We start from the raw sequence: 22372 nt of genomic DNA on the forward strand, positions 1-22372 counted from the left end.
ACATAAACAAAATATCCATTCCTTTGGTATATGTACAGATGACATATACATATATATATATATATATATATATAATACAACATGCAGGAACAAGTGGGGAGGAATGTCATTCAAGGAGGATTTCATGTCTATTTTTTGACGATGCACAAATGCCACACACAATTATGTGTGTACATATATATATCATATCCCTTAGAAATTTCTCTACATTTATGTAACATTTTTTTTTCTTATTTTGGAAAAATTTCGACCGAATAGAATTAAAAACGAACACAAGCACACACATTCAGACACCTAATATGAATCGGAAAAAAAAGAAAGAAGCGAATGTGAATATGAATATGAAACGGTGAAGGACAATTGAGAATCCCCGCACCACCCTATTGTCATATATATATATATATATATATAATTATCATTTCTCACCTCTTACGTGAATTAGTAATAAAACTTTAATACGTCTAAAAATTTAACATGTAAACAAACAATTTGATGCATTGTGGAGAATGAAAAGTGATTATTATGAAACCCAATTGATTTCCATGCAAATAATACACATTGTGTTTACGTATGAATTAATCGTAAACTTTGATAACCTTTTTTTTTTTTTTTTTTTTTTGTTCTTCTTGTTGTTATCTATTTATGAATATGCCCAATTTTTCTCTTTTGCCATTTTATTTTTTACGTTTATTTTTTCATGCTATTCAATTGTTTTACTGGATCAATGGAACACACATAATCCAAATGAACAGGAAAAAAAAAAAAAAAAAAAAAAATTTTACTTACCATCACCATAGTGTAATTATAACGCTTGTGTATACAAAATCACTATTTCTTTTATATGAAAAATATTTTGTGAATTAAGGAAACGAATAGGTGTAGAAGACCTTGTAAGAATAATGCAGCGGTACACATACATAATATAAATGGGATGCCTACTCAGATATACATGTAAGTGTATGTATATATATATATATATATATCCCCATTTGCGGCCAAACGTGATGCTAGAAATGGAAATAAGTTGTCGCAAAAAATTAACCTGTGCTTATGCATGCTTCTCAAAGGTGAAATAAAAATATTTCTAAAAAAATGAATAAAATAGTAAATCAATTACCTTGTCATTGTTTTTGTTCCCATTCTTACATTTTTGCGAAATCAAAAAAGAAACGTAAAACATTAGTGTAGCTTTTTTTTTTATTTTTCTCAGAAAAATGGGTGAAGCATGCGAGGTGGAGAGAAAGCTTACATATATATGTACAATGCATACATACATATATACATACATACATATATACATACATATATATATACATACATATATATATACATATATACATAGTTACAACACGTTAAAAGGGCCTTGCAAAATGGAGGTATCCTTGGGCATGCTAATTTATGTATTGTTATGATGCACATTGAATGTTGAACAAAATGTAAACTTTTATTTATTCTTATCTGGCACCACATAATTTTTACTTATATGGGGGTTATTGGGTGGGTAGCATTTTCTCGTAAAAGAAAAAAAAAAATAAAATAAAAAATATGAACAAAGAATAGTGAACAGTGAACAATCAGTGACTCAGTTAAACGTTGTGTATATATACAATATTGTAAATGTACATATTTTCTAAACGTTCTTGTGACCACATGTTTATTTTATTGTTCACCCGACCCGGAAGTGCAAATATAATAATATTTATATGATGTAGGATCGAGGATCAGGGCAAAGAGAAAGAAGAAGGGGGAAAATAATTAAAATGCCTTTTTCTACTACTGAACCTTTGCCATTTTTTTACCTATCCTAGCTTTCTTTTTTTTTTTTTTTTTTTTTTTACCTGAACATCATAGGTAGCACATGGAGAAACAATTTGTTTCATAACCTGGGAGAAGGGTGAAGTGGTGATATGGTACTTTATTTAGGTATATATGTATATCACTTTCTCAGCATTTCTTTATGCATATGTAAAGGGATACACATATATATATATATATATATATATATATATATATACATATATACATATATAAATAGTGTATATTTTTTTTTTTTTTTACGTGTATTATTTACATTTTGGGCCCTTAGCTGAAATCCGCAAAAAAAAAAAAAAAAACTCTTTGATTTATTCACCAAACCCCAAGTGCAGCAACACGTAAAATTAATTCGTAAATAGAAAAAGTGGGAAGAAAGGATTTGTGAAAAATTGTATCAAAAAAAAAAAAAAAGGAAATGCATAAATTCCCAATTTGATAATCCCAAATCAGCAAAAAAAAAAATAAAATATAATCAAAATAAATAATGAATAAAAAAAAAAAAAAATAGGTAGAAAAATAAGAAACAGAAGAAAGGTTTGATTATCCAAAATTCTCATTTCCAGATTTTAAACGAAAAAGGAAATTGTAAAAGAAAATCTTGAAATTTTTCTACTAAAATTCTGTTTGATTTTTTATTTAACTTTTTTAAAAATGAAAACCATCGTATCATCACAGAAAGTCATCATTCCCGATGGAGGTAACGAACAAAACCCATAAAAAAAAAAAAGAAAGAAAAAAAAAAAAAAAATGAGAAATAGAGAGATTCATGAGGATAATACATTTGCATATAACATGCTCACATATGTAATGCAGATCCATTTTGTTGTGTACAATACATTATTGTGAAAAATCAGTGGTGTAGAGCTATTCATTGTAGGCTCCAATGGGAGGAAACATAATATCACTACCGAACCCTACATTAGAAGATGATGGGTGGTTGGGGAGATGGGGAAGGATGAAAATATGAACACATGCAGGTTGATGAATACTGTTCTTACCTTCCTCTTCCATTACACATCATTTGTACAGAAATTCCAATTCGATTATGTATAATTATGGCCAAACATATTTACAAAAAAATGTGGACCTGTAAAAATTTTTGTTTAGTTTTTACATTTTTCTTTTTTTTAATGCTATATATACGACCCCACCTCCCTCCGCATCCCCCAAAAAGAGAAAAAAAAAAAAAAAAAAAAAAAAAAAATGTCGAAAGGACAATCTAATGGGATTATAAATATATGCATTAATGTTCAGAAAATTGTGCAATGTATTTATTCCCATACGTATGACTGTTCAGAAATATATGCGCTGTATTTATTTCCATATGTATGACTGTTCATACATTAAAGGAGAAAAAAAAAAAAAAAAAAAAAAAAAAATAATAAAATAATACTGCACCGTTTTATCCATTCGTTATACATGCTTTTATTTTCACATCCCTTTATCCTCACCGAACCCAATCCCCAATTTGTAGTTCAAGTGGCGATAAATTCCAGGAAAGTAACGGTCACAGGAAAACATGGAACTTTGAAGAGATCATTTAGACATTTGCCAATTGACATTCGTCTGAACAAGTTGAAGAAATACATCAAAGTAGTAATGTGGTTTGGAGTACCAGACAGATTGGCATGTATCAGAACAGTGTGTACACATTTAAAAAATATGTTCACAGGTGTTACAAAGAAGTTTTTATACAAAATGAGACTAGTACATGCTCACTTTCCAATTAATTCAAATATAGTAGATAACAACAAATTAATCGAAATTAGAAATTATTTAGGAGAAAAAAGAGTAAGATTTGTCAAAGCTTTACCAGGTGTACTTATTGAAAAGTCACCTAATGTTAAGGATGAAATATATGTAAGTGGCGCTGACATTGAAAACGTTTCACTAACTGCTGCTTTAATTCATCAATCAGTTCTGTGTAGAAATAAGGATATAAGAAAGTTTCTTGATGGTATTTACGTTTCAGAGGTTACAACAGTTGAGAAGGATGAGTGATGTGCACAAAGGTCGCAGCACTTTGTACTACAACAGCCCCATGAGGACAGGCCAACAACAACCGGATTGAGTGCAACCGGATTTACTACATCCAGATTTACTACATCCAGATTTACTACATCCAGATTTACTACATCCAGATTTACTACATCCAGATTTACTACATCCAGATTTACTACATCCAGATTTACTACATCCAGATTTACTACATCCAGATTTACTACATCCAGATTTACTACATCCAGATTTACTACATCCAGATTTACTACATCCAAATTTACTACATCCAGATTTACTACATCCAAATTTACTACATCCAGATTTACTACATCCAGATTTACTCCTATCTCCATCGCGTACATGCATACTTGTATATATTCATACCGCCCCTTGTGTTTTTACCTTTTACTCTCATCCTTACCATGTACGTGTTTAATACATGTGATACTTTTAACCATGTCAAATAATTAAACTTTAAATAGAACTCCAATTTTTTATTTTTAAAAGCGTGCTGTTAAGTGGCACAACGGGGGAGGGGCGGTGTATGTGTGCATACCTAAATGCGAACAAAACGTGAGGCATACGTAAAATAAAGGCACTTTGCAAAATTAGGAAAAGTGAAAAAAAAAAAAAAAATGAATGATTGATTGGCTGACCGATTGGCTGACCGATTGGCTGACCGATTGGCTGACCGATTGGCTGACCGATTGGCTGACCGATTGGCTGACCTATTGGCTGACCTATTGGCTGACCTATTGGCTGACCTATTGGCTGACCTATTGGCTGACCTATTGGCTGACCTATTGGCTGACCGATTGGCTGACTGATTGAATGAAACAAGTTTCCCCTGTACATGTTTAGATCTGCGGGGGCCCGCTCACCGTTGCTGGTCATCATACGTCATGAGCATTCACAAAGTTGTGCAAGAAGAAAAAAGTAAAGTGCAGCGTCATTATTGCACAGGGTTGATCTTATTTTTGTTTTTTATTTTTACCTCCTATTCGGGGATAAATCAATTTTTAAACATAAAGTTACAGTTGCATAATTGTAATAAATGGAGAGTTAAAATTCATCTGATACGTGCAACCACATCGAAATGACATCGTGTTGCAGTGCTAATGTAGCTTCGTATATATTTTTACATAACGGTTTTGTACACCTCTCTTAATATATAACAACTTGCGTAATTTTCCAATTTTTTCCTCAAACGGAGCACACACAACTTTACGCATTTATGTGTGTAGTGTTTATCCCTCTTTGAAGAGAAAAAAACGAAGAAAAGGAGTTCCTAAATGTATCAAACCTTTATAACCCAATTTTTGTATTCAAAAAGAAAGTCTCAACAAAGTAGAGAAATGAACTACTTCATATAATTACAATAATAGAACACTTTTGCACAAAAAAAAAAGAAAAAAAAAAATTGCTTAACCATTATCCAAATGATACAACACATTTTTTTTTTTTTTACTCTTTTTTAAGCTTCTCTAACTTCACAACTTTGCGGTTGCGTGTATGATATATATTTCATGCAGTGGATAATTTTGAATATTTTTTTTTTTTTTTTTTTTTTTTTTCCTCGTCTTCAACCTAAGTATAGAGAAGAGGAGAAAATTCTGGTTGTTGGTGGAAAAATAGCACAATAAAGTACAACATATATGATGATTGAATAACAGAATAGTAACGATACGACAAGTCAAATCTACATATTCATAGTACTAACTAAAATACTTATTTCCCTTCATTCCTCTTTCAAGAAAAATTTTGAAACACAAAAAAAAGGAGTAAAAAAAGAAAGACCTTTACATCCATACCCTATCTCAGTCCTTTTTTTTTTTTTTTTTTAACAATTGTGTGTGCATCTACACCCCCATGTTACAAATACACCTTTCGACATAGAATCAAAGAATGAATTTCGTGTATCTTGTATCACTTTTTACAACAGTTTGGTTGTCAACATTTTGCATTCATATAAAAAAGAATATTGGTTATTATCACTTTTTAGTCCCATGTTACAACATTTTCAAAAAAAAAAAAACAAACATAAAAAAATATGACCAAGGAATAAATAAAAATTTAAATAATGTGATACACGCAGAACAAATTAATAATGAAGAAATCGATGGAAAAAGCATCTCGTCTATAATGTCCTACGATGGTAGTGATATTATAGATATCGAGAAAATAAAAAATATACTTCCACATAGATACCCATTTCTTCTTGTTGATAAAGTAATCCATAAGCAAAAAAATAAAAAAATAATAATAGGTATAAAACAAGTTTCAGTTAATGAAAATTTTTTCAATGGCCACTTTCCAGAAAAACCAATCATGCCAGGTGTCTTGCAAATAGAAGCCTTAGCTCAATTGGGAGGAATACTATGCCTCCTAAATGAAGAAAAACAAGGGGAAAATAATTTATTTTTATTCGCTGGAGTAGATGGCGTTCGATGGAAGAAACCAGTCCTTCCAGGTTAAGTCCATTTGTATACATGTGTATTAGCACGTGTGTGTTGGTTCTCTTTTACACGTCTGCGTCATTGCTTATATTTTCGAGAATGAGTAAACATAAAAAAAAAAAAAAAAAAAAAAAAAAAAAAAAAAGAGTTTTATGCCTATGAGAGGAAGCAACATGTACGAATAAATGAAAATATGAACACGTGAATGAATAAAGACAAAAATTAAGATAAAAAAAAAAAAAAAAATAATGGTAACAATGCACATCCGTTGGAGGAGGGAGCATATTTTAAGGATGTCTTTATGACAGATTTGTCACACACACCCCTATAAATGGTCCAGGCAAAAGAGCGTTTGGGGTTTTGACCTTCTCACGACAAGCCTGCAGCTGCTTTTTTTTTTTTTTTTTTTTTTTTTAAGTATTGCTTGTCATTTAACTCATGTCACTTTTTTCTCAACTGTTCAGGCGACACACTAGTAATGGAAGTGGAACAAATTTCATTCAAGGCTACCTTAGGGGTTGCTAAATTACGGGGATGTGCCTACGTGGGAGGCGATGTAGTTATAAAGATAGCCGAGATGACTTTTGCATTAGCAAAATGAAGGATATGCAAGAAAAACAATTATTTTAATTGCATTTGTTTAAGAATCTTAGCCAAGGGGGGAATACGTCACGACAACGCAAATATATGAGCTGACAAATTCATGCCATTTTGGACATTATTGATAAATCTGTGAAGGAAAATAAAAGCGGTAGTTGAGGAGGGGAGGGTGAGACGAATGAATGGTAGTATCGTTAATGCCTCACCCTTACATTCGCATAAAATTCCTTTCCCAGTGTCACACATTGCTACTTTGACTCGTTCATGTATATGTACATACATATATATATGTATATATGTATGTATATATATATATATATATATATATATTTTTTTACCTCCGTACACCCTGCACAATGCCGTGGCAGCTTTCACCTGAACAAGAAAAAAAAAAAAAAAAAAAAAATGTCTATTTTTCTGACCCATTTAGCTAGTGTTCATAATTTTATCACAGTTTTTCAGATTTTTTTACTCATTAGTAAAAGAAAGGGAATATATTTATCTTTTTATATTTATTTTATTTTTTTTTTTTTTTTGTTTATTTTTTCATTTATTTATTAATTCTTTGTAAGTACCACTTCCCAAACGGCTGATGTAGCCATAAACAAGGTCGAAAAGACAGGATATGGCAGTTTGCACGTGTACTAAAAATGTAAAATAGACATAAGGGGAGGGTGTGAGCGAATGGGTAATCGCGGGTGGAAGAAATAAAAAGGACCTATAACAACAGTTTTGCGCACGACGTAATTTTATGCAGTGGAACAGAGTGAAAACGTACATTACCAAAAAGTGACGACGCGAAATATGCAAGAGCATGTATATATGCATGTGATTGTAAGCCATGGTTATGAACACTTCAGGAAATAGTTTTGGAAATGGTATTCACACTATTTTGGCAGTTTGCACGATTCTTCCATTTTTCCATTTCATTTTTTCCTCAAAATTTCTCCCTTTTTTCTCGTCTTACCGGGAAATTCTTCAAAGCACAAACATGTACGGGGCCAATAAAAATACAAGCACATAGAACGGCCATCATACTAGTTACGACATGTGTTGTCACCAAAAAAATATCATATGCAAAATCGGCTCCACCACGAACGTAGGTGCATATGTTCATCATGTTCTGTGAAGCACCAAAGAAAAAATCCCATGAATTAAAATAACTCATTCGGCGAGAAACACTTAGGTAGTAGGCAGGTACCTTACCTTGGTCCCGTCCACTCTCACAACGAGAAATAAACACAAAAGCAAATAAGCAAATAAGCAAACAAACAAATAAGCAAACAAACAAATAAGCAAACAAACAAATAAGCAAACAAACAAATAAGCAAACAAACAACTGAGAAAATAAATAAAGCAACAAAGCAGAAAAGCAATTATCATCACCTCCAATTTTTTACACTCGGATTCGCTATTACACGGTGTATCTGTTTCGAAAAAGAAAAAAAAAATATATCATATATCTTGTATCATATATCTTGTATCATATATCTTGTATCATATATCTTGTATCATATATCTTGTATCATATATCTTGTATCATATATCTTGTATCATGTATCTTGTATCATGTATCTTGCATCATATATTATACTATGCTTCTCCACGAAATGCAACACTTTAATAACATGCGAGTCTTATGTGTCTTACCTGCGTTTAACGCCTTTGGAGTTTATATTTTAGAAAAGGGAAATGATCAAGGGAGAAATATACACATGTAAATGAAAGAAAAAAAAAAAAAAAAAAAAAAAAAAAAAAAAAAATTTAATTTCTTTTCCTTGTCTGTAAAAGAACTATGTGTCAATACGTTGTCAAGCAATGGAACGCATGTAAATAAAAACACACCAATCGATTAAGTGAAAAAATGAAACAGAATATAAATAAGTTTTAATTACCAATAGTTCAGATTTTAATTCTGTGACTTGCTTGTACTGATCAAAATTTGGAGTAATATACTCGGCTTCAATTTCTTTTAATTTAATAAATTGCTGCTTAATTAAATTAACCATAGACTTTGCTAAAATCTTTTTTGAGTCTTTCGAATTCTTTCCGTTTTTCATTATGGAAATAAAATAATTGGTAGTGCGCAATAGACGCGTAAAAGTGGCCAATAAAAAATGTGTATACAGAAATGAGAGTAATGGAGAAGTGAAGAAGTGTAGAAATGGAGAAATAGAAAAAAATAGAAAAAAATGGAAAAAAAAAAAAAAAGAACTCTCACTTCGTCCATTAAATTTTCATATTCTTGGATGAACCTACTTCCTGCATATTTCTTCATTGCGACCTAACGAAAAGTGAGGGAAAAACAAAAAAAAAAAAAAAAAATTCATATAGACTTTGAAGCAATTCAGAACATTTCTTGGGAAATGTAAACTGACCATAGCCCAATTTGTATACCTCAGTGTTTATGCAAATATGTTACACTTTTATGTTAAAATATATATGAGTTCTATATGCAAATTAAAATTTTAGACACCTTTAAATCTTCTTCCTCTGCGTGTGTCAAATGTGTATCCCTGAATATGTTGGGGGAAGAAATGTGCCATGATACTCTCGAACCAAATGGGGTTGAATTTTTTTACCTTACGCAGCGGTCTTCCACCTTTCACATTTTCTCCTTCTGATACATACCACTTTGCGTACACTCACCATTATGTTTTCTATTTTATTTATTTATTTATTTATTTTTTTTTTTTTTTTCTTTTTCCTCTTAAAACGTCAAAGTTTTTATTTTGTAGAATGCCACTAGGCAGACGTAAAATAGTTCACTCCAGCCTTACTCATTTTTGTAATTTCTTATTATTTCTCTGAAAAGTTAATCATCATTTTGTTTGATGAGTGAGTAAACAAATGGGAATATATGTACTTTCATGCAAATGTATGCGCTTTTTCACTTGTGTGTGTTCTTCCACATGTATGTATTTTTCCACACGTGCTTATGCTTCCACACATGTTTATGCACTCCATTTTGCCGCTCTCTATCATGAGCACCTAAAAACTGCCACATCTCTATCTAATTAAAAACATGAAAAAAGGTAAGTGCAGGAGTGTATATCTGCTTACGCACTTGTGAACGTGTGTGAAGAACACAAAATGGATATTTTTCAAAAGAAGAAAACATTTCTGTACCTCCATAATCCTCATACAGGTGTTTCTCCACAGCTTTAGTGACTAGTACGGAATTGAAAATGTGGCACAAAAAAAAAAAAAAAAAAAAAAATTGTTGTAATAATTGTTCTTTAAGTCGTGACAAAATTGGACATAATGTGATGAAAAGAAAATTTTTCTTTTCCATTTTTTACATTCTCGAGGAAAAACGCTTGAATTAAAGAAGGAAAGACAAAAGTATGTCTCTAAAAAAGTTAACAGATAAATTAAGAGTAATCCTTTAACACTTCTTTTCATTGTATTAGGGAAAAAAAAAAAAAAAAAAAAAAAAATAGTTCTCAGTTGTTTGGTTGTTCTGTCTCTTAATTTTTCTCTCTATTTTCGTCCTTACATATGTAACAAAAAAAAAAAATAAAATAATAAAATAAAACAAAACAAAACAATAAGCAGAGATAAACGGACGAAAAAAAAAAAAAAAAAAAAAAAAAATTTAATAACCAGTATTTAATAACCAAAATTAGGATACACTAATTGTGGTGTCAAACAAAAAACAAAGGACCTTTTCGCAAATACAGAATTAAATGGCATATAGTAAAATGAAGAAAAATTAAGAGGATCTTTGAAAATATAAACAGGTACATGAATGGACACACACACACACACACGAGTCTACCGTTTTTCTCAACCTATTTACCAATACATGTGCAGTTTTTCACCGTTCCTGTATGTACACATTTCGTTGTGTATTCCACCACACACACATATACGGACATTACAGGTGCAAATAAATATAATCTATTTTGTAATTGGTTTGGATTTTCAAAGTAAACCATTTGTAGAGTAAAATATGATAAAAAAAAAAAAAAAAAAAAAAAAAAAAGAAGAAATATCTGAAAATGTTTCAGTTTATTTTCCACAAATGAGTCACAATTGTTTCATATTGATCAGCGAGATTTTCAAAAAGACAAAACTTTGTAACCCCTTTGTTAATTAATTTTTTTCCAAAAAAAAAAAAAAAATATGAAAATAAGAATAATAAAATAGGAATAATAAAATAGGAATGATAAAATAAAAATAGTTAGGTAAACACATAACGGATGACGTAGTCAAAATAAACCTTTTCGTGTTTCCCACTGTAGCTCTAAGAACGTGATTTTCTTCAGAAATGAAAAAAAAAAAAAAAAAATGTCCCATCATCTCACCATATCTCACCACATCACCATATCTCACCACATCACCATATCACATCACATCACCATATCACACCACATCACCATATCACACCACATCACCATATCTCACCACATCACCATATCTCACCACATCACCATATCTCACCACATCACCATATCTCACCACATCACCATATCACACCACATCACCATATCTCACCACATCACCATATCACACCACCACCACCTTATCATGTGTTCATTTATTTTTGAGGTAATAATATTGGAGAGGGTAAGCAATGAAAAAGATATGCTACCATGAAACACATGCATGAACAACGTGTGCATAGTGAATGTGGATGAAAATGCTTCATATGGTGACTAGCATAAGTTTGCAGACTCTAGACAGATGAGTTCAGTAATTCTATTAAGTATCAAAAACACAAAATAAAAAATTGGTGTTATTCTAATTTACACATCCTTACAATTTCCTGCACAACTCGAACTGCATCGGAGGTAATTCAAAGCATGTTAAGGGGTGATAAAAGGGTGCAGTAAAATGGTGCAATAAAACGGTGTAGTAAAATGGTGCAATAAAACGGTGTAGTAAAATGGTGCAATAAAACGGTGTAGTAAAATGGTGTAGTAAAATGAAACAATAAAATGACATAACAAAATGACATAACAAAATGACATAACAAAATGACATAACAAAATGACATAACAAAACAAGTCTCCCTTGATCAAACATGTTCACGAATTAACCGCCTTATCTATAAGGTATAAGTCATACTGGATCTTCCAGTTTTTAGTTCCTTTACATTTCATTGAAGAGTCGTAAAAATTCTTCACGTTATCGCTCTTGGTGTATTCGTATAACAATTCCTCTGCGTACCTTTCTCTGTCAACCTGAAGGAGGAATAGTCATGTCCATAATGTGCGTGTGGTCTCTCTGCAATGTCTAGGAATAAGACACATTATAGTGAAACCCACAGAGAAGGGTTCTGCATAAGCATCCTTCCCGTGAGCGTATAAACAGACAGATGTGCTGATCCATATGAATCCAGATAGCCATTAGAAACACATTTCAAAAAAAAAAAAAAAAAAAAAAAAAAATGTAATCGGACTCTTTTCTCCTCACCTGTCTTATATATTGATATATACAAATGGGAATGAAGATAGGAAACATGGTCCTACAGAATGTTCCAGTCTTAATCACATATTCAATTATTTGTTTTGGCATTTTCTCATATCGAAAGTAATTGAAAAATATATTCAATGGTGCATAGTTTACCATTTTGCGAAATTAGTAAGTGGATGAATATTGGGTTTCTGCAAATGGAAAAAAAAAAAAAAAAAAAAAAAAGTTGCACAGTTGTGTAGTTGCACAGTTGCGTAGGTAAAATTTTGAAAAACTGCTTAATCGGTATTTCAAAAGAGCCTCTTAAAATGAACGTATTTTCATTTTCTTTATTTCATTGTTTTTCTGTATATTTACAGCAGCTGCACTTGGCTTCCTCTAAAATTTCTTCTGTCATGTCATGTACCATTTCATATGTGCTATGCATGCACTTGAGACCACACTGTGCGTGAGAGGCTTTGGGAAAAAAGGGAACTTTAATAAACTCTAACAGTAGTAAGAACTCTAGGATGTAAGGGTAATCCTTTACTGTTGCTATGAGGTGTAGGAGTTAAGGCGAATGTGCAACAAAATTGGTGATAAAATGTAAGTGGGAGACGAAAAAAAAAAAAAAAAAAGGGAAATGATTTGATATCATCATTGTAAGGAGTTTTTTTTTTTTTTTTTTTTTTTTTTTTTGTATCTTTTCCTTTTTTCATTAACACAGTAATGTAAAAAAAAAAAAAGGTCCATTAAATGCTTTTATTTAAAATATTGGAAAAAAACTTGGCATACGACACAAAAAAAGAAAAAAAAAAAATTGCACCTTGCTTAATCCACTACTAAGGGTCGAACAAGATTGGGAGAATTAATTTCCCATTGAAATATCATATTCTTATCACATTTTAATTGCTATGTTTTTTTAATTTGGAAAGTGTGTGCATAGGAAAATGCATAAAAAAGTGGAAAAATAAATAAGCAAAAAAGTTAAAAAAAATAAATGATTTTTTCTTTTACCTTGTCCATCTTTATATCGCCCCAAAATTTTGCAGAATGCAGGTACTACTCAATTTTAGTACATATGCACATGTATATACATGCGCACCTACACACGAACATATTATAAGTGCAAAACTAATAGCATATGACTAAGACAATTTTGTGCCGTATGCTTTCTCCAACAAGGTTTTATACATTTCCCCACTTTTGTTATAAATTGTTTAAGCACTCGAACAACATTGTGTATTTTTTTTTTTTTTTTTTTTCCTCCATCTGACATAGATAGAGAAGTGTGAGAGGGAGACGTAAAAAGATATTTTCACATGAAATTTTGTGAAGAGAGTACCCTTAAACATGTTTTTATGCTCCTGTGAGGATGGACGTTATAAGTTTATGCACCACCACATGCAAGTATGCACACGTAGCACATGTTAGGGGAGTGAGAACGTGAAATCAGATTCATTCATGAGATACATGTATAGGTGAAGAAAACATAGGAGATTTACTAAGATATGGACAGAAATAAGTTTGTCCTAGATGAATTTTATAAAAATAAACAATTAGATTCTATTGTCAACTTCTTTGTAGACCCCATATTTATTATTTCCACACTTGCTGATGTTGCAAAGTTAGGGGAAGATGTATAAGGGAGAGTAGTACAAATTTGAGGGAAAAAAAAAAAAAAATTCCTTTCTTTTATTTTTCTCAGTCAGCTTTTTTTTTTTTTTTTTTTTTTGGTGTCATGCACATATACCCAAGTAACACACAGTTACAAATGAAAGGATTCATTAACATGAACAAGTATTGACCACTCGGTTTTGTTTATTTCTTTATCCTTTTCATTCATCTTTTTTTTTTTTTTTTTTTCCCCCTTCCCACCACGCTTGTAACAACAAACCATTCAAATGTTATACTTTTTTTTTTTTTTTTTTTTTTTTTTTTTCCCCAAAGGATACAGAATTTTACATCTGTTGGAGAAATATATTTCTCACCCCTCCCCTCACTTACCCTTTTGTAATTTTTTTTTCTTTTTTTTTCTACATTTTACACAAGAGAAAGGAACATATCCCTATAAATTCTACCAATTATTTTTTTTTTCTTTTTTTTTCTACATTTTACACAAGAGAAAGGAACATATCCCTATAAATTCTACCAATCGTTTTTTTCCCCTCCTTCTTCCTCACATTTTCCATTTTTTACACCACCGTTGAAATGGACTATTTAAACAAAATTTACTCAAATTATGTAGATGAAGAAACCAAAGAGGGATATTATTATACAGAGGATATAGTTACAAAAGAAAAATTGAAAAATTGTTGTAAAAGATGGAGTAATAATATGAATAACACAGATTTATACCTAAGCTACAAAAACGAAATTGATGAAAATTCTTTTTTTAAACTTGTAAAGAAAACATGGAATATACTTTTTTTTAATGAAGAAAAAAAAAAAGGAAAATTCTTATACCATGAAGAAAACGAAAATATCTACAGCCTACCAAATTTCTTAATTATAGACACTCTTACTAGCAATGTGGTTACTTCATATGACACTGATCAAGTGGAAATGTCTTTAGATTTGGGGAATGCAACTATTAATCATAACGTGAAGGTTGATGAGGAAGAGGAGGAGGAGGAGGAAGGACTTGATTTGGATGATAATTTTTCTGGGCACAACTATTGTGACAGACAGTTGGACTGGGATAAGCAAAATGGGCCACTGGACAAAAGCACAGATGAAATTCCCGTGGAAAAAAAAAAGAATGATGGTCAAGTGGATAAAAGCACAGGTGAAATTCCAAGGGACAAAAAAAAGAATGATGGTCAAGTGGATAAAAGCACAGGTGAAATTCTAAGGGACGAGAACAGAGATGAAATTCCAAGGGACAAAAAAAAGAATGATGATCAAGTGGATAAAAGCACAGGTGAAATTCCAGCGGACGATAGCACAGATAAAATTCCAAGGGACGAAGGTAGTTCTGAAGGGAAAGAGTTGGATGAAAAATGGAAAATGGATCATTGTACAATGCTAAGGAAATATGATAACTCCATGCTCTTAGGAAATAATCGCTTCAGGAATAGTACAAAAGATATGGGAAATTGTAAAAGTAGCACTGTTAATAAAAAATATATTGATATCTATCATAGACACGACGATACTTACAGCTTTCAGGACAAAGAAATAGATGATTTTCTGATTCTACCGGATTCCTCCATGAACCATATTTCTAACGATTTGCTGCATCTCTGTGATGATGATTCGTTTCTTTTAAAAAATATTATTGTTATGAAACAAATAAATCTGGGCAATAATGAAGAACACATTAAACTAAACAAGGAAGAACAATTGAATGATATGAATCTATAGAAAGAACAAAACAAATGAAAAATAGTAGGTGTATATTCCAAGATTATTATACTTTCAATACAAACGGTAGATCATATTCATAGGAACATTACCAAAAAGAGGAAAAGATTCCTACAAAAAACATAGGTTAAGTAACGTGATACTCCATCAGAACTTGTGTTGTGATGACTGCAGAGAATGAGAGAGAGAGAGAGAGAGAGAGAGAGAGGGGAAGAAGTTATATTTTAGCAAGGATGGGGCAAAAAATGAAATCATCAAAATTGTAGTGCCAAGTTGAGTGTGAGATTATAAGTTGGTTCATACTGTCATGTGGAAATCCTTTCGCATGAGGTCACTCTTTTTATTTATTCTTTCTTACGCTTCTTACACGTCTTACTTTTTTTTTGCTTAATTTTTTAATTATTTCTATTATATACCTACTTATAAATGTATATCCCTTTTTTTTTTTTTTTTTTTTTTTTTTTTTTTTTCTTTTTTTTTTTAATTTTTTTTTTTTTTTTTTTTTTTTTTTTTTTTTTTTTTTTTTCTCCTGTATTGAGAATTTTTGGGGGTGGGAGATATATTTCCAATTCGGAAAAGGGAGCATGATTTGATATTCGTCTTATAGACACGTGTTACATGCTATACTTAGTGTAGACTACTCATTACATTTTTGTTTTAATTTTCCTATGCTTAAATTTGTGCTCCTTTACAGTTGTGATGGTTCTCATTTGTGCATGTATAGGAGAACGAGTCTTCCAAACCCTGTGCAACTATCAACTGCTATGCAAACACTTTTAAAAAATAAAATTTGCAAAAATGTTAAATGTCCAGCGAGGTGTAACCGAATGGGAGCAAAAAAAAGAGAAAAAAAAAAAAAAAAAAACACGCAAACACATCTCAATCAAAAAAAAACACGCAAACACATCTCAATCAAAAAAAACACGCAAACACATCTCAATCAAAAAAAACACGCAAACATATCTCAGCCAATAAAAACACGCAAACACATCTCAATCAAAAAAAACACGCAAACACATCTCAATCAAAAAAAACACGCAAACATATCTCAGCCAATAAAAACACGCAAACATATCTCAGCCAATAAAAACACGCAAACATATCTCAGCCAATAAAAACACGCAAACATATCTCAGCCAATAAAAACACGCAAACATATCTCAGCCAATAAAAACATGCAAACATATCTCAGCCAATAAAAACATGCAAACATATCTCAGCCAATAAAAACATGCAAACACAGCGAAATCAAAATTTAGCTACTCGTACAAACGAGCTCCTAAGGACGACTTGCGAACCAAGAGGAAAGAACATTACTGACACATTCTCTGATTGGACACACACACACATCGCACGTCGTAGGAATTTTATGAAAACGATTTTCACCCATTAAAAATCTCTAATTACGTTCATTCACACAACTGAGGAATAATGAAACTTGAAGAAGATGAAAGGAAGAAACAAATAATCATCCATCTCAATGAGTGGATGTCTACTTTGTTTAGGAGAAGAAAAGAGAATGAATCGATCTTGTTCATTCATGGGATATACAACAGAGAAGATGAAGAAAAATTCAATAAAAAGGACAAACCAGGACATGCAGAAGCATCTGAAAAAGAATCCGGACAAGCACGCGCAGAAGCACCCGAACAGAACTGCATCACTTCATGTGAAAATAATGGAACAATTTATGAAAGACTGTGTTTAGGAATTCGCTACTTCGAAATGATTATTCTCCAAAAAGACGAAGCGAGGAAAGAGAAGAAACAAGAGTTACTCTGCTTATGTGGAGATAATTGCTTGTATAAAATTACCGACATATTGGAAGAAATAAGTGTTTTTTTTTTGAAGAATAAAAAGGAAAAGGTATTCCTCTCATTCATGCAATACGAGACAAATGCTGAAAATGGATATGGCAACACAGACCAACACAGAGTTGAAGAACTCATAGATGTGTATATGTACCTATACCTACGAAAGAAGTTGAAACAGCATAGAGGAGACTCCAATTATCAAATTCTCTATTTTTATAATGAACGAGAGAGAATTATTAATTTGGAACAGTACAACTTTGATATTGATCATTTTGAAATTAGAAATTGGATTTTTAACAATATGGCTTTCATGTTTCCATCTAAGAAGGTACACATGGGAGAAGAGAATCCAGACATATGTAATAGTAACTTGCACTATTTGAAGAAACATTGGAACGTTACCTCAGAAGAAGAGAAGGAAAATATTCATATCCCATGTGATAATGAAACCATAAAAAAAAAAAAAAAAAAAAGGGATGAAAACTTATTACACCTTTCTCAACAACACAACATATCTCTATTTCGATTAAATTCAATGAGAGATAACGAAAATTTGAATTTATCTTCAAAAATTACTATAATTAGAAGACTCCCAAATATTCTACTAGACAAGAACCACAGTGGTGAAATCCCCCTTTGCAAAGCAGGAAATTCAAAATCGATCCCTGTTAACACAATTGCACATATTAGTGAAGATGGGTATAGCAGAAATAACACTGTAAGACATTACATGAAGTGCAAAAATGATAATTGCAAGAATGTCACAGTTCATTGGATGGATGCCTATGATGTTAATTTAAATTCGAGAAAAAAATTTATAGGTTCAAATAATTTGTCCCTAACCGAATATGTAATAGATGTACCAAAACAAGGCAAAATTCAGAACTCTCCATTTGTGTTCTCCAAAAATAAGTTGGTGTATTTACACGATTGGAAAAAGTTATATAAAAACGAATATAAAAAGAAATATTATAAGTACGCGAAGGATTCTAAGTATTATGTCGTAAAAGTACAAAACGGAGAAGAAACGGAAGAATTAAACAAACAATCGATGCACACTTTCCTGATGCACTTTTTAGCTAGCGAAGATGTAAAAATGGGTTCTACGTGGATATGTATCCTCACGCCAAATTGTACCATTCGGGATGTTTTCAACACTGTGAAATTTAATTTTCATCCCCCAGGGGTGCAGTGAGAAAATGGGTCGGTGAGGACATTGGGGTAGGTGAACAGATGAAGCGAATAAAATCGAGATAAATACGCCTTCAATAAACCTCGTTACAAGTGTCTCCTTTGTGCAGCATGGCCTGATATATAGGGAAAATTTCCAAACCTTTTAGCGAGATGCGTAAAATCGAGACAATTCATCATTCAATTTTTCCACAAAATTGCGTACAGGAGCACTGTCAATAGATTGATCCATGTGAATAAACTGTGGTTTCATTTTAATTAAATTTTTCTTAGATTTTGTAAAAAAATGGATTAAATTGATGAAGGCACCTTGATCAAATGGATTTTTGAACTTACGAATCACAATTGGTTCATTATTTTTGTCTATCTTTAACTCGTAGGAAATAAAAATGTTTGCAGAGTACATTTTAAACTTTTCATTGGATGTTATATTTTCAATTATATTGAGGACTGATCTGAGGAAGATGGATCCCATAAACCATATATGCAATATGCTTATGACAATTATCGAGAGAGAAAATAAGCGAAACAAATTGGTAGTATAAAAGAAACCAAAACTTCTTATTATCTTAGAAATGTGAATATATATCTCCGTAGAGTGAAATAAAAGATTTGTTAGTATCCATAGTAGAAATATTTTTGCATTGTCCACACTCATGCAGTTTAATGTAAATACACAGTGGTGATCATACAGATCAATACACTTGTCACAGAAACGACAGTGTTTACTTCTTAAATTCTTCAGAAGAAAACAGCTTGGGCATAACTTTTTTATATCAAATGAGCTAATTTCAAATCCACATGCATCATCTAACCTTATGTTCAAGCTCTTTTTTAATTCCATAATGTTTTTACATTTTATATTTTCACAAAATGGACGAACCTTGTTCTTTTCTTCATATCTTGTTATCTCCTCCTCTATGTTTTGGATCACTTTTAAGAAAGTGGCATTTGGCCATTCGCTCTCCATTGTGTTTCCAATTTCGTGAGAAGGTGCCTTCTGCTTGTTCACCAATTGGTGTGTCATGTCAGCATCTCCCACTTTGCCAATTTGGTTGTCCCCTCCCACCTGACTGTTCAGGCAATTTTTTGAATCTTCCAAGTAACCAGGATCACTCGAAATGACCATGTAGTAAAGAATAAATATTAGTGGGTAAACCATGTCCAATATGAGACTCTCCTTTTGGAATGTTCCTCTGGTCTGTAAAGTAGGTTTGCAAAAAAAAAAAAAAAAATAAAAAATAAAATAATAACAACAGTCATAACACAAATGGTAACGATGATAGCAATAGTAAAAGCAATCAGAACAATAAATTATGAACGAGGGTCTCTATGTAGTAGTAATATGTACATACACATATACACTCCTCCAAATATGGTTACCCTTGTAAATCTTACACAATTTTTTTTTTTTTTTTTATTTCCTCCTTTTTAATCGTCCTTCTTGTGTAAAAAACTCGATTTGTCATGCAAAATAAATTAATATATTTTTCATCTACTTTGCTTTTCTCCCATCCTTACATAAAAGAAGTATACACATGTTAAATAAAGATGTGAAAGAATAATCATTCCAGGGTATAATAGAAGAGCTCTATTGTTGGAGTACGTGTAGTGAATCTTACGCATCGTGTGCAGCTGCAAAGAAAAGGCAATCGTATGTATGATCTCGTTTGACTTTGTTCATGCTTGCATAATGGATCAGTTGTTGAGGCAGCCCAATTGACATGGCAGAGGAATCAGCCCAATCGACGTGGCAGAGGAATGGATGCGAGGAACGAAATTGTGTGTATGTGCAGTACCTTTTTCCTTCTTTCAATCGGATATGCACCGATCATCCCATTGGGCTCATACAAGTCTTGATTTCTTTTTTTACTCCTACTTTTGCACAAATCTTGTGTCTTCTTAGATGTAATAAAGTGGTATATTCTGGCATCCACCTTGTCCTTGTTTTCTTCAACAAACTGAAGTACGCTTTTCTTAAAGAGGCACATAGGAAAATAAGAAAGTGATGACATGGAAAATAAGAAAGTGATGACATGGAAAATAAGAAAGTGATGACATGGAAAATAAGAAAGTGATGACATGGAAAATAAGAAAGTTATGACATGGTAAATACATGTTCGTCCGCTGGCTCCTCTCCGTTTTGTGCTATGTCTTTTTTTTTTTTTTTTTTTTTGTGTGTGTGTGTATGTGTGGTATGTACATCCGTTTGTGTCAGTATGTGTGTTTGTAGGAGGGGAAGTACATTGGTATTACTTTACATTAGTGCTGTAAAAATATACACAGATATGGATACAAACTCATTAGGCACGAGTATAAGCATATGCATCCCAAGGTGTCTTACCTTCTCATCCGTTGAGATGTCATACACATTCTGATGTCCATGTAGAACTAAGAAGACAACCGCATCGTAAGCATTTCCAATAATAGCCTTGTGCAAAATGGAGGCAGGTTTTTTCAAATGCATTGTATATAATTTTTGTGAAAATTTCGAGAAAAGACGAAGGAAAAATATGTTATTATTGTATGCTGCCCAATCCAGAACAGTACAATCGTTAAAATCTCTATGCATTAGTGGTAACTTCAGATGAATTAAATATAGGAAAGATAAAGTATAATTGTACTGTATGCTTATCGTTAAGCAGTTATATCCTTTATCATCCACTTGGAATATGTTACATCCATATCTTCTTAACACGTGAATCATAAATATGTTATTTCCTGACACTGCCCAAAATAGGGGCGTCTGTTTATTTCCCGATTCTGCATTCACGTCAGCGCCTGCCAAGAGGGTGATTGGGCATGACAAAAATGGGAATGTCCAAAATGGGAATGTCCAAAATGGGAATGTTCAAAATGGGAATGTCCAAAATGGGACTGTCCAAAATGGGAATGTCCAAAATGGGACTGTCCAAAATGGGAATGTCCAAAATGGGAATGTCCAAAATGGACATGACAGAACAGATGATTTCCCTCTCCCTGTACCCACTTTGTCGCTTTTTTTTCTTCCTTACCATTCTCTAGTAAGTAACACGTTAAGTATGAATCATTTAAAAAGACAGCCCAGTGAAGCAAGGTATTTCCTACAAATTTTGTAAAATGGACGTGAAAAAGTATTCACTTTAAGTGTGATCAACCATACATCGAAAAAGTTCTAAGTATACATTTTTCAAAAGAACACCAAAATTATTACTTGCATGTGCAGGTGCATACATACATACATTTATATGTAGGTATGTATATCCTTGTCTAACCATTCTTATCCCTACAATTTATTAGATTTTTCTCCCTTTCCAAAAATTCGTAAATTCTCTCATCCCGTCTTCTTACTAAATGGAATAAGAGTTCATCCATGTTTTTTGTGACTCATTTTTGCGTGTACAATCAAATGTATTTCATCACAAGACAAAACATGGCATATTGTTTGTAAATGAGAGGTGGGGTGGGGTGGGACTATGAAGTTGTTTTGTAAGGCCTAGCTGATGTGACACGAATAGCATGTAAAACATGTACAGTGGAGATGCTAATAATATAGGAATGTTTATTCTCAAACATGGGGATTTCTTGTAGGAGAAATAAAAAAATAAAAATATAAAAAAAAAGAATTACTGCTTGGTATGCGCCATTTACAATTACATTTACATTACATTATATTATATTTTATTTTTTATTTTTTTTTTTTGCAAAGAAATGCTTTTAAAAGACTTGCTCAAACGCAATTGAGTATGG

The 22372-nt window shown here is 31.9% G+C and overlaps 7 protein-coding genes across 7 annotated transcripts; 4 read left to right on the forward strand and 3 right to left on the reverse strand.

The window, feature by feature from the left end:
- Nucleotides 1-2466: 2466 nt before the first annotated feature.
- On the forward strand, nucleotides 2467-3816 carry PGO_123300 (60S ribosomal protein L9; the record flags this gene model as incomplete). Its single annotated transcript, XM_028689120.1, has 2 exons — nucleotides 2467-2512; nucleotides 3290-3816. The coding sequence occupies 2 exons, from the start codon at nucleotides 2467-2469 to the stop codon at nucleotides 3814-3816; spliced, it is 573 nt and encodes a 190-aa protein (XP_028544921.1).
- Nucleotides 3817-5721: 1905 nt separating this feature from the next.
- On the forward strand, nucleotides 5722-6873 carry PGO_123310 (beta-hydroxyacyl-ACP dehydratase precursor; the record flags this gene model as incomplete). The annotated part of the gene is made up of 2 exons (XM_028689121.1): nucleotides 5722-6286; nucleotides 6737-6873. 2 exons carry the CDS (start codon nucleotides 5722-5724, stop codon nucleotides 6871-6873), a joined length of 702 nt encoding a protein of 233 aa, XP_028544922.1.
- Nucleotides 6874-6973: 100 nt separating this feature from the next.
- Nucleotides 6974-10277, reverse strand: PGO_123320 (hypothetical protein, conserved; the record flags this gene model as incomplete). The annotated part of the gene is made up of 13 exons (XM_028689122.1): nucleotides 6974-7002; nucleotides 7211-7247; nucleotides 7448-7516; nucleotides 7840-7995; nucleotides 8259-8299; nucleotides 8523-8535; nucleotides 8768-8917; nucleotides 9094-9156; nucleotides 9349-9388; nucleotides 9653-9679; nucleotides 9864-9885; nucleotides 10002-10043; nucleotides 10175-10277. The coding sequence occupies 13 exons, from the start codon at nucleotides 10275-10277 to the stop codon at nucleotides 6974-6976; spliced, it is 792 nt and encodes a 263-aa protein (XP_028544923.1).
- A 1628-nt stretch (nucleotides 10278-11905) lies between these two features.
- PGO_123330 (hypothetical protein, conserved) lies at nucleotides 11906-12449 on the reverse strand (the record flags this gene model as incomplete). Its single annotated transcript, XM_028689123.1, has 2 exons — nucleotides 11906-12061; nucleotides 12294-12449. 2 exons carry the CDS (start codon nucleotides 12447-12449, stop codon nucleotides 11906-11908), a joined length of 312 nt encoding a protein of 103 aa, XP_028544924.1.
- Nucleotides 12450-14483: 2034 nt separating this feature from the next.
- PGO_123340 (hypothetical protein, conserved) lies at nucleotides 14484-15638 on the forward strand (the record flags this gene model as incomplete). Its single annotated transcript, XM_028689124.1, has 1 exon — nucleotides 14484-15638. One exon carries the CDS (start codon nucleotides 14484-14486, stop codon nucleotides 15636-15638), a length of 1155 nt encoding a protein of 384 aa, XP_028544925.1.
- A 1488-nt stretch (nucleotides 15639-17126) lies between these two features.
- Nucleotides 17127-18647, forward strand: PGO_123350 (hypothetical protein, conserved; the record flags this gene model as incomplete). The annotated part of the gene is made up of 1 exon (XM_028689125.1): nucleotides 17127-18647. One exon carries the CDS (start codon nucleotides 17127-17129, stop codon nucleotides 18645-18647), a length of 1521 nt encoding a protein of 506 aa, XP_028544926.1.
- A 141-nt stretch (nucleotides 18648-18788) lies between these two features.
- Nucleotides 18789-21997, reverse strand: PGO_123360 (palmitoyltransferase; the record flags this gene model as incomplete). Its single annotated transcript, XM_028689126.1, has 6 exons — nucleotides 18789-19844; nucleotides 20165-20278; nucleotides 20443-20619; nucleotides 20988-21424; nucleotides 21658-21726; nucleotides 21898-21997. 6 exons carry the CDS (start codon nucleotides 21995-21997, stop codon nucleotides 18789-18791), a joined length of 1953 nt encoding a protein of 650 aa, XP_028544927.1.
- Between the last annotated feature and the right edge of the window lie 375 nt (nucleotides 21998-22372).

The sequence above is a fragment of the Plasmodium gonderi genome (genome assembly GCF_002157705.1).
Source record: "Plasmodium gonderi DNA, contig: Chr12, whole genome shotgun sequence".
In the NCBI taxonomy this organism is placed as follows: domain Eukaryota; phylum Apicomplexa; class Aconoidasida; order Haemosporida; family Plasmodiidae; genus Plasmodium; species Plasmodium gonderi.